Source organism: Fukomys damarensis, unplaced genomic scaffold (assembly GCF_012274545.1).
Source record: "Fukomys damarensis isolate Sample0158 unplaced genomic scaffold, DMR_v1.0_HiC HiC_scaffold_12, whole genome shotgun sequence".
Classification (NCBI taxonomy): domain Eukaryota; kingdom Metazoa; phylum Chordata; class Mammalia; order Rodentia; family Bathyergidae; genus Fukomys; species Fukomys damarensis.
In genome coordinates, this window is record NW_022900924.1 from 5,174,922 (window position 1) to 5,187,465 (window position 12,544).

Here is a 12,544-nt window from a genome sequence, read left to right on the forward strand (position 1 = left end):
GTGTGTGTGTGTGTGTGTGTGTGTGTGTGTGTGTGTGTGTGTGTTACTGGGTGTTGAACTCAGGACCTCACACTTGCCGGGCAGGCACAGCATCACTAAGCCACATTTCCAGAGAAACTTTTAATTCTAAGTGATAATCCAGAGCCTGAGTAGTGGTGTTTTCTATTACTACTACAATTGTTTGCCAAAACTGATGATTTTTATCTATTCATTTCAAACCTAACAGGGAAAGATTAATAATTTAACTTATCCACAAAAAATCTAGGAGGACCAAAGTTTGGACCAAACAGCTTTACAAAAAAAGAAATGGGGAAATGGAAAGCCTAAAAAGAGAGTATAGCTAAACAGGTTATTAGTTTAAAAATAAGAAAATGTGAAAGAAGTATAAACTTTAGTTAATAACAATGTACCAACACTCATTAACTGTAACAAACACACTGGCTCATTAATTGTAACAAACACAGCCAGGCCTGGTGCCACATGGCAGCATTCTGGAAGGCTGAGGCAGGAGGATTGCAAGTTTGAACCAGCCTGGGAAATAGGACTTGGTGAGACACTGCCTCAAAAAAAAAAAAAAAAAAAAAAAAAACGATTATACATATATTTTTTTTAACTGGGGGGAGACCACAAAAAAATGTAATACGTAGTCCAGGCTGGTCTCGAACTCATAGTGATCCTCCTGCCTCAACCTCCCGAGTGCTGGGATTACAGGCATGCGCCACCATGCCCGGCTTTAAAAGTTTATTTTGAAAAAATAAATAAAGCTAGGCACGGTGGGACACATCTGTAGTCCCAGAACTCTGGGAGGTGAAGGCAAGAGGAGATAGCAGTTTAAGGTCCAACCTGGGCAACTTAGCAAAAAACAGGGCTGAAGATATAGCTCAATGCAAAAGGCACAGGCTCAACAACTGGTACAGCAAAAAAAAAAAAAAGTTCTTCAGCTGAGTGATGTGGCACACATCTGTAGTCCCACCTACTTAGGACACTGAGGCAGGTGAACGGGCTCGCCTAGGGGTTCAAGACCAGCCTGGGTAACACAGTGAGGCTCCCAACATCCTCGCTTCCAAAAAATTCAGTTAATATTTTCTCACAGGTTTATTACTCTAATCACAAACACCAACTACTCTCAGGTACAAAAGTCTCTCATATTGCTTAAAAATGTTCATTCTTTAGTTTGTTCTGTGGACTTAGATGTTTAAAATATACTATGTGTGAATAACTGCTCAACCAGCCAACTGACAGGTCTGTAAGAGCGGGACAGACAGCAGTAAGTCAGTTGTACATTGCCATTAACCACCCCAAGTGCACCTTTTGCGCCAGTGTCAAACTCTGACCAAGTACAATGGCAACACAGCTGACCAGTCTGTATAGAATAAAGAGCTTTTTTTATTTTTTTGGAGACAGGGTCTCACACTGTCATTCGGGCTGGCCCTGAATTATGTAGCCCAGCTTGGCCTCGAACTCACTGCAATCCTTTCTCAACCTCCCAAGAACTGGGATTACACATGTGTGCCACCACACCCAGCTTGTACAGGATAAAGAACTATTTTCAGCACTAACAGGCTGAAAACTGACTAAAAGAAAAAACTCCTGTTTTTTTAAGTATAAATACCTAGGTAAATATAAATACCTATGTATGTATGTATGTATGTATGTATGTATGTATGTATGTATGTATTTTGAGACAGGGTCTCACTATGTAGTTGAGACTGACCTGGAACTCACTATGTAGCCCAGGCTGGTCTCGAACTCACAGTGATTCTCCTGCCTCAGCCTCTCAAGTGCTCAAATTACAAGCATGCACTACCCCCCCCCCGTCATGTTTACTGTTGAGAGGTTCTTTAAATCAGTTCTATGGCCTCAAGGAATATATAAAGACCCTCCCTCTCCCCAAGACCATACATACAAGATTTTACATTTGCACAATTTCTGTAGTAAGTATTCCTATCTTTAAAACAACTCCAATGGAGGTTAAGAACTAACGTTTGGATGGGGGCGGTGACTCAGTGGTAGAGCGCCTAGCACTCATGAGGTTCTGGGTTCATTGTCCCATACCAAAAGGAGAGAGAAAGAGAAAAAGAGGGGAAAGAGGGAAAGGAAGAAAAGAAAAAAAGAGAAAAGAAAGCAGGCAGGCTTGCTTGCTTTAAATTGAGCATGTTTCTCAAAATGTGGCCTAAGGTCCACCTGAACATTCCAGCAATAGCTAAGTTGTATCCCAGCCCATGAGAATCCTCTCCTAAATGGAAAGGAGAGAAACCATAAGCTAAGTGATGCAGAGTTGGCTCTTTTCTTAACTGTCTACACAGCACCTCTGTGGGCCAGGCTCAGGGACTAGCCTTGGTACAGTACTCCTGCCTTTGCCACCACCGCCCCTCCAGTCTCTCAGAAGTGTTCTTGAACTTGCCCTCTCATCAACAGCCCTCAACATCACTTATGGAAAGGAATCTCTCTGGGATATTTTCAAAGAAAATCTTCAACTTTAGCTAAAGGCAAAATATTTGGAAAGTGACTATTCAAAATGGAAGTGATCCCCTATCATGAGTATTTCAGGAAAAAAATGTGAGACTGACTGCCCCTTTTTAAAGAACTTACTGACTGAGGGCCAATTCACTAAAGTTATCATCTGGACAATGAAAGAATACCTGAGACCTCACTTTTTGCACAGGTTATTGAAACCTGATCAGGTAAGAATGAGCTGCTAATCACAGAAGAGCCACACACCCAGGGAAGGATGAACACATTTTCTGAGTTGCAGCAGTCTTCATTCAAGAAAATTTGTCAAGCTTCTCAAAATAATTTATTGAGAATTGCTAACATGGACAGCCACTTTTGGTGATCAGTATGAAAGGAGAGAGCAAATCAATGTGAACATAAGGCCAAACAAACAATGGCTAAAAATCTTATCCAATTTCTTTCTGCAGAAGTTCCATGTAAAATCAGCTACACATTCTGACGATGCTGACATCATAGAATTTCACACACATATTTATGGAAGGGAACAGTAGAGAACCCTTATGAGCTGAATTTATTCCATAAGAGTAAAAAGCTCAGTACTTTACAATTAAGGCAGATGGTTTTGTTTTATTTTTAAGGTACCAGGGATTGAACTGGGGTCCTTGCGCTTGCGAGGCAGGAGCGGAACCACTGAGCTAAAAATCCCAGGCCCCAAGGTAGGTGGGTTTTGGAAAACTGAAAAACAAACAATTTTTTGAGACAGGGTTAGGAATGTAGCTCAGTGTGGAGGCCCTGGGTTCAAGCCCCAGCACCACAAAACAGGAAGAGAGAGAAAGAGAAAGACAGAAGGGGGGAGAAAGAGGTGGGGAGGGAGGAGGAGGGAGGGCGCTGGGCACACGCCTGTAATCCGAGCACTCCAGAGGCTGAGGCAGGACTGCTAAGAGTTCATGGCTAGCCTGGGTTACAAAGCAGGGGAACCTTGCCTCAAAAAAACAAAAACAGCCTGAGGTGGTGGTGCACACCTGTAATCCCAGCTCTTGGGAGGCTGAGGTAGGTAGACTATGAGTTGAAGGCCAGCTCAAACTACCCAGCAAAACCCCAACTCAAAAAAAAAAAAAAAAAAAAAAAAAAAAACGGGACCGGAGATTTAGCCCAGGGGTTTGGGGGCCTGCCATCAGGAGGCTGAGGCAGGAGGAGCACTGTGAGTTCGAGACCAGCCTGGGCTACATAGTGAGCTCCAGGTCAGTCTTACCTGCATCGTGAGACCCTGTCTCACCCCACCCCCAAAGCCCCAAAATTTATTTACACTTAATGGTCAAAGAACTCCAGAAGTAATATAGACTCTTCTTAAGGAAGGTAACTGTTCTGAAAGCAGCTTTTAGGTCGAGGTCCCTCTGACCTCTCCCGGTATCTACCTTCCACATACATTATTGGGCCTGCCCCTTTACGGTCTTGGATGGTTGGCAAAGGGTCCAAAATTTCATTCTACAGTGTCACATAACTGTTCTCAGAAGATCAGAAGGCTTTTTGTTGTTTTTTTCAGATACGATCATCTTGATAAGTAGCTCAGGCTGGCCTTGAACTCCCAGCAATCATTCCTCAGCCTTCTGAGTGCTGGGATTACAGGTGCACATTACCATGGGCTTAGAAAACTTTAAAATAGATCACAAGGGCTGGGGATTTAGTTCAGTGGTGCTGATGACTGCCTCACAAGTGCAGGGACCTGAGTTCGATCCTCAGTACCAAAAAATAAATTTAAAAAAAAAAAATCACAAACCAGTTGTAATGGTACATGCTCGCAATTCTGGCTAGTCAGGAGGATTTTAAGTTTGAGGTCAACCTGGGCAACCTTGTCTCAAAGTATATTTTTTTAAAAAGGGATTAAGAATGTACCTCAGTTGTACAGCACTTTGCCTAGCTTGGCTAAGTGCTACAAGGGAGAGAGGGAATCACAATGAGGCGACAGCATCAGTAAGTAGTGGCAGAGGCAGTGCTGAACTAAATACAGGGTGGGGAAGGAATACATTCCATCATCCTCCATTCACAATTAGTGGCTAAAAGGGCCCCATTTAGGGTAGTTTTGGGAGGTTATTTTGAGACAGGGTCTCCCTATGTAGTTCAGGCTGGCCTTGAACTCAGCAATCCTCCTGCCTCAGCCTCCCAAGTGCTGAGATTACAAGATTGTACCATCATGCCTGGCTTAGAATAGTTCTTGTAAGAGGTCAGAATTCAAATTGGATCAAGTAGCATTGATAAACAGACCTTAGCACCTGGCTTTACTCAAGCATCTAACAGCTGCTGATTTGATGCAAAAACTTTCATCTATTGAAAAACTTTATACGAAACTAAGAAAATGGACATAGAAAACCAACAAAGTATAGTTTTTGTTTTTGTTTTCTTTGCTTTCTTTTCATGTTTTTTTCTGTTGATCTGGCCTTGCAAGAAAAATAAACTTTGGCTTTTAAATTTGTTGATATGCCTAGGCATGGCGGGACATGGCTTTAACTCTAGCACTCTGGGAGGCTGAGGCAGGAGGGCAAATTTAAACCCAGCCAGGGCAACTTGGTGAGACCCTGTAAATAAGCAGGTAAATCCTAGAAACTAAAACTATGAAAATCATTTTTAGGGCTGTGTGGTTCCATATGAAAATGGAGAGGAATACCCCTGACACTTTATTCAACCTCCATTTTACAGAGGAAAAAAATAAGATTTTGAGAAGTATGTGGTTCAGGGCCACATAGGTAAGTGGTACAGTAGGGACCTGAATCCAGAAGTGGGGTCTCCAGGGCTCCTTAGCCTCTCCTCTCCAATGCTTCTCCTTAGAGGGCAATGGAAGCTGCACCACGCCTTCTTACAGCTCTAACACTTAGTGCCAGGCTCGCTCGTGTCCAGTCAGACCAGTGGGAATCCTGAGCCAAACTGTCACTTCTTCTGGCAGGCTGCCCCTAACCCAATCTCTTCTTACAGCTCCTTTCCTGAATTACAGATTCCTCTCACAGATTTTTATTTTAAAGGATCCAATTGTGAAATGACTGGCTTCTTACCCACCTAAAAATTCTCACCATGATGAACAAGTAGAACAGGGCACTCATGGAGGCAAGGGCCCTGAATCCCAACTGTCCAAGATGAATTGCAATTGGAACAGGCAGGAAAGAGCAGTCAGAAAAGAGAAGCACAGCAGGACTGGGCATGTGTGACCATGAACCCAGCGTTCAGAGAAGGAAGAGAAATTGTGAGTTTGAGGCTACCCCGGACTACAGAGTGACACCCTGATTCCAAAACAAAACACAAAACCCCCCAAAATCAGTATCGACAGTCTTGGCAGCCAGCCTAAGAACTTCCAATTTGCTAGGTTTTCTGGAGAGTTGACACATTAAGATTGCATGATGGTTTTACCTATCATACTTCTGCCTTCCCAAAATAAATACACATCCTTATTTTTGTACTAGCTTAAGAATTTTAGGGCCAGGGATTTAGTTCAGTGGTGCTGCACTGGCCGGCAAGCTCAAGGTCCTGAGTTCAATCCCCAGTACCAAAAGAAAAAAGAAAAAGAAGTTACGGTTAAACTCAGTTTATGGAATACATATATAAAGTTAGCAAACCAGATTTTTGTATAGGACAGACTGACCACATGATTCCTGATTTCTACCTAGGAGTTAAATTTAACTTTTCTCTCCATGAATACAATTTAACCAATTCTCTCCAGGGAGGCTATATAACTAATTACCATATCAATCTACTTAGCTTATCTAGTTTCTTAATGGTTTTAAAAGCATAGACATAAATATGGATATACCAGTACTATCATCAATTGGCCCACCAGCTACAAATTAGAGTGGTCTCCTTTAAAGATTTTGCATTTGATGGAGTCAAAGCAGCAAGAAAAAAAAAGGGGGGGAAGAAAAAAGATCTTGGAAAATAAAATATATGAGAAAATGAAAAAATGGAAATAAAGTTTGCAAATGGGGGGGTGACGGAGGGGCAGGGACAAGGGGAAAAAATGAGAAGCAAGACCTGTCATGTAAAGGCACAAGATCCCAATGATGAATGTAACTGTACTGTATACCTAGAATATACCAATGAACTCAATGAGAGAAAAAAAAGATCTTGCATACATTGAGGATTGAGGACTAAATTGGTATCAGTTCATAACTAGTCATGGTAACAAAAAGCCTCATGAAATTAAACTCAGAATCCAACACCTGCTCTTTAGCTAGTGATTTAACATACATGCTCAATGCCAGTCGGCATCAGAGAGAAGGTTGTAAGTGTCCTTTGCTTTTATTCCCTGTCCAACTGGCAGGTGATGTCAGTGAATGAGATGGTGACACAATACAGAAGCAAAGGAGGAACAACACAAGAGTATAGTGGTGCCTTGGCTCACAAACTTAATTTGTTTTGCAATTTTGGGGAAGATGGCAATGTTTATGTGTGGAGAAGATGGCTGCAGTTGCGCTTTTCACCCAGTGTGGAGTTTCTCAACAGAAGCAACATTTTGTTGAATGCTTAATGAAATTGTGAACAGACACGTATACTTTGTGATCTAAGATCTGTTTACTTAAGCATGGATCTGAATGAGACAGGCTGAATCATTTCTATTTTGCTGTTCAAGCAGAAGATGGCATCATTAGAACAACAAGTAAACAAAATCCACTGCTGAAGGTAAGAAAAAGTTGAATAAGTCCCCTCAAATTTTCCAGTGATAAGCACGACTCCCTCCAGTTCCCTAAATCAGCAGTTTGCTAAGTCAAGCTAGAGGCAGAATCCCCTGAAGGGCTTGTTAAATGAACATAGGGCACTAACCCCTAGAGTTTCTGATTCATTACCTCTGAGAAGGAACTTGTGATTTGTATTTCTGATGTTTCCAGATGATACTAATGTGAGTTCAGAGGCCATATTTGGAGAACCTCTATCTAAACCACTTCTCATCCATGACTTTCAGGTGAGACCCTACTCTATAGCCTCCAACAGTCCTTCAGTACAATCCAGTCACTTTAAAAATGTGTATCACCATGCTGGGCAAGGTGGCCCAAGCCTGTAATCCCAGCACTTGGGAAGCTGAGGCAGGAGGATTGTCATGAGTTCAAGGCCAGCCTGGACTACGTGGCGAGACCCTGTCTCAAAATAACAAAAAACAAACAAAAATGCATACTACCAAGATAGAGCTTTGGTCTAGCAAAATATAGCTTCTGGCCTAGCAAAACAGACCTGACTGAGTTTATAAATTAATGGTTCAGGATCTTCAGGATAACAGGTGCATAGGATAAACCTTCTTTTTAACCATCCGAGTTAATTGTCACTGGGGCCCAGGGGTAGGGGTGAACTCTAACCGGAGTTCCTGAGATATTTCTGGAAGCACAATAGACGCCACCTGAACCCTGTGGAGTAACTAAATATCTGAGTTGCCAGACACCAACACCATTTATCAAGTTCTCCAAAGAAGAATGAAGGCTTGCTCCTCAAACTATGGTCAGTGGGCACTGCTTCAAAAACTAAATCCAGAGCAGGAGATTTAGCTCAGTGGTGTCGCGCCTGCCTCCAAAGAACAAGGCCCTGATTTCAATCTGTAGCACCACCAAAAAAAAAAAAAAAAAGAGTTAAGCGTTAAATCCTGTGCCAGGTGTGGCCGCTGCACACTGTAATCCAAGCACTCAGGAGGCTGAGGCAGGAAGATCATTTGAGATCCAATACCAGCCTGGGTTCATATTCATCCCCACCCGCCTGACCTACCTACCACTTAGAAGCCATCCTTCACCAAGGCCAAAAGGTCTACATGAATGAATAAATAAATAAATGAAATGAATTTCTACAGTATATGTCAGCAGGAAAAAAAGGTCTATATGATCCTAAGGTACGCACATTAATGTGTAAGAAGCAAACTGGACTAAAGGATGTCCGAACACAAAGGTAAACTCTGGTGTGCTAACCCTAGAAAGCACCTGGAGAGAAACATCTATATTCCTCCACGGGAGGCAGGGACAACAAAATCAACAAAACTTTAAATTCTGAACAACAGACTTTTAATGTTATCCCAAAGAGAAACTAGGGCCGGGGATTTAGCTCAGCGGTTCGGTGGCCTGCCTTGCAAGCGCAAGGACCTGAGTTCAACCCCGGTAACAAAAAAACAAAACAAAACAAAAACCAAAGAACAACTAAACACTAAAGTAGGACAGGTCAAAAGTTAAGCAGCCCTCTCATCTGGCCTGTGTGTTTTTCTGGTCTTGCAAGTGAATGTACCACATTTACAAATTTCCACAGATTGTCTACAAACAATGAGAACAGTTTCCCTCTACAGCTTCTAGACCTTCTTGCCTGTGAACCTGAAGTGGCGAAACATTACTGATTTACTCCAATAATTTGACCTCAGTATACAGAGGAAGCAGTAGGAAGCCTCAAGTACAATCTCAGTTACAGAACTAATAGAACATTCATTACATTGCTCAAAACACAGGATCATTTTAAACTCTCTTCAAATGGTAGATGTGTTTAGTTCTCCTCAAATTCCACATAAAATTACTAGAGTATTTGCTGGGCTTGGTGGCAAAGGCCTGCAATTCCAGAACTTGAGAAGCTGAGGCAGGATAACAGAGAGCTGGAGGCCCACCTAGGAGACACAGTAAGTTTGAGACTGGCCTAAACTACACAGTGAGACCCTGCCTCAAAAAACCAAAATTACTGGAGTGTTGAAAATATATACATGAAAGCAATACATTACTGCCTAAACATTATCCTAGAATTACCTAGAGCTAAATCCTCTTGAATGGATTAGAAAGTAAAACTATTTCCAACTAAATTTGGTTGAAAAGACTGTTAAGTCTCTCCAGTCATTAACTTAAAAAAAACCAATCCTGCTTCTCTTGACCATTTTTTTTTGTTTTTGTTTTCTTTCTTATTTTGAGTCAGGGTCTTCCTGTGCAGTTCAGGCTGGCCTTGAACTCACTATGTAGCCCTGGCTGGCCCAAACTTATGGTAATTCTCCTGCCTCAGTGTCCCGAGTACTGAGATCACTGGTATGTCCAGCCTCTTAACCAGTTTTTTGGGGTTTTTGTTTTTGTTTATTTTGAGACAGTGTCTCACTATGTAGTTGAGACTGATTCTGGAACTCACTATGTAGCCCAGGCTGGTCTCAAACTCATAGTGATCCTCCTGCCTCAGCCTCCCGAGTGCTGGGATTATAGGCATGCGCCACCATGCCCAGCTCTTAACCAGTTTTTTTAAGGCACTTTCATTTATGAGACAATGCTGAAGTTGTAATGTCTAAAAATGACGACGCTGAGCTTTTTTTTTTTCAGTACCGGGGATAGAACTCAGGACCTTACGCTTGAGGCAGGCACGGTACCACTGAGCTAAATCCTTGGTCCATGCTGAGCTTCTTAATCTTTACTGTGAACCTTAAGAGAGAACAGTATCCCCCTAAAAATGACGAAAGCATAAAGATGGAAATATACATGAAGAAATATGGTCAGAGTGAAAACGACCCAGAAGCCTCTGCTAGGACTCTACAAGTAAACGACCAGTAAAAATTTTAATTCAAAAAGTGCTAGATTTGAAATCACATAAGCTTATAACAATTCAAGCTAGTTTCCTGGGCCGGAGATTTAGCTCAGTGGTGCTACCACCTGCCTCACAATCACTAGGTCTGGAGTTCAATCCCTAGTACCAAACAAAGCAAAACAAAACAAAAAACCAAACCAGTTTCCCTTCATATGATAAGCCTGTCACCATTCACAATCCACCTATCAACATTTTAGGCAATGAAATTAATCTGTGAATCACTATTCAAGCACTCTAGGGTTTGATCAACGTCTGTATTTGCAAAGTAAATCTAAATGTAAACTGAAAAACTTTCCAACAACTCACATTCTGTCAGACCAAAACAATTGTGTATACTATGACAACAGTTATCCAAGAGCTCTTTTTTTTTTGTTTTTGTTTTTTTGAGACAGGGTCTCACTATATAGTTCAGACTGCTCTGGAACAGACTGTGTAGCCCAGGCTGATCTCAAACTCCTAGCGATCCTCCTGCCTCAGCCTCCCTAGTGCTGGGATTACAGGCATGCACCACCACACCAAGAACTCTTTTATACCTGAAAACTCCCTTCACATCTCCCTCCTGGGTTTGCTTTTTTTTTTTTGAATGCTGAAAACATATCTGACACCAAAACGTCAAAATTTGACACTTTACTAAGTAGGCAAGAGCACCAGCACACAAAAAGGCTTTAGTAATTATGCTGGAAAGCAAGCCATATTAGTATTCACGATTGGGGCCTCTATTAGTCACTTCTCCATGGATGGGACAAAATGCCCAACACAATTTAAAAGAGGAATTTATTTTGCTCATGTTTCCAGTGTGCTCATTCTCCGGTTAGCAGGCTTCAAGGCAGAACCTGCAAGGCAAGAGGGCACGGCAAGCTGGCTCACCCCAGCAATGAAGCAGAAAGAGGATGGAGGAGCAGGGGACAAAACATACCCTTCCAGGTAACTGTGACCCACCTTCTGTGGCCTCTCCTCCCAACAGCACCATCAGCTGTTTCAATGACATTCCAAACACACGAGATGTTTGGAGGACATTTTTTTATCTAAACCATAACAGGCTCGTGCTAGGAAAATACAGATGTAGACCCACCTAGAACATGACCGTTCTCATCAACAGTCCTAATTGCTCCTCATTTTAAGTACATTTTATGTATTCTAGCCCAGAACATTTCAGGAACTCAGAAATTAATTTATAGCTGTGAAGCTCTTCAGAAACATTAACCCCAAAAAAGCTGATTTAATACCTTTAACAAATATAAGATCTTGCAGGTTCCTGAGATACCCTGTCCAGCTCCAGCTGATATTCAAACAAGCAGTATAAAATCACAAGTTCTTGGGTAAGAGAAATATGACTGGAACTTTACTTCTGTAGGTCCATATTCAATAAAGGAAGTTAAAAAAACAATTAAAATCTAGTCACCTCTCACCATTCCTATAGCAAATTTGTCTCTCAAGGAAACATCAATATAGAAGACACTCCATTTAGCGAGGCATCCACAGCTGTAATCCTCATCCTGCAGCATTTAAATCGGTAACACGTCAATTACATAGCTATGCCCGAACTTGGGTGCCAATGTATACTGATTCACAAATTCATACCTGGTCTTGGACAATACTCTTCGCCTAAAAGCTACCTGAAGCAAACTCCGATCCATACTTGGTATTTACTCTCCCAGAAAAACGTACTCTCCCAGTACATTTCAAAGCAATTTCAAAATTCAAGGCACTTTTTCTTGAATTTAGCTATAATTCTATCCACATAGCAAGCGAGACTACCACTTTAGATAACACCAACAAAATACCTACACAATGTTACTAAACTCCCCATCTACAAAGAAACACTATTTCATTAGTAACAAAGCCTACTTTTGTATAGCGGTGGGGGGACTTGGAGGCCGGCAACTTCTTGAAGTCAAAGAAAGCATCTCCATTTTCTGTTTCACCCACACTTCTCCTATCCATGGTTCCTTGGTCTAAAACTTTTTACACCTGGAAGATAAATCAGTGCGAAACTGTCACGCAAAATAGTAAGTTTTCAGAAGTCTTAGCTGCTTTTTTTTTTTTAAGGAAACTTTATCTTTTAAAATAGTTTTTAAAAAAATAAAAAATAGTTTTTAAAAGAAAATAGCCCTAGATGATGGTATAAACCAAAATCAACTTGGACGTAGAATCACGGGGGCCGGGTTATTTTTTTCTAGTAGTCTTAAGCAGCAACAGAGCGAGGAAGTCAGAAGTGGAAGGTGCTCAAGAGCACAGCCTTTAACCAGCTTTAATACAAAGAGAAACACGGACAGTCGCTGCCAAGCATGAGGACGGCTCGGAAGTGGGAACTTTCCCGGAGCGGGGCAGGTAGGAGGCTGGTCGGGGCGGGGATCCGGGAAGTCGGGCTGTTGTAAAGTGCCTGTCACTCGCCAAAGGACGGCGTCAGCTGCCCCCGGTTATGAGTGAGGGGCTGGGCCGGAGCCCGAGCGCCCCTCTTCCAGCCGGCCACACCTGTGGCCGCGCCAGGGGCGCTCGTGGAGAGGAAAGGACCAGCGCAGGTCTCGGCTGAGAC

General features: G+C 42.2%; 2 protein-coding genes across 2 annotated transcripts in view; one reads left to right on the forward strand and one right to left on the reverse strand.

The window, feature by feature from the left end:
- The window catches only part of Eif4enif1 (eukaryotic translation initiation factor 4E nuclear import factor 1), a 49,786-nt gene extending 37,286 nt beyond the window's left edge, over positions 1 to 12,500 (reverse strand). The window contains exons 1-2 of the mRNA XM_010603846.3: positions 12,484 to 12,500; positions 11,857 to 11,979 (exon numbers count right to left, since the gene is read on the reverse strand). Of these exons, the coding sequence (XP_010602148.1) occupies positions 11,857 to 11,952 (96 nt within the window). The 5' untranslated portion in view covers positions 11,953 to 11,979; positions 12,484 to 12,500. The remainder of the gene's footprint in view (positions 1 to 11,856; positions 11,980 to 12,483) is intronic.
- The window catches only part of Sfi1 (SFI1 centrin binding protein), an 80,609-nt gene continuing 80,258 nt past the window's right edge, over positions 12,194 to 12,544 (forward strand). Inside the window, exon 1 of the mRNA XM_033762326.1 lies at positions 12,194 to 12,339. The gene's annotated coding sequence lies outside the window, so the exon portion shown is untranslated. The remainder of the gene's footprint in view (positions 12,340 to 12,544) is intronic.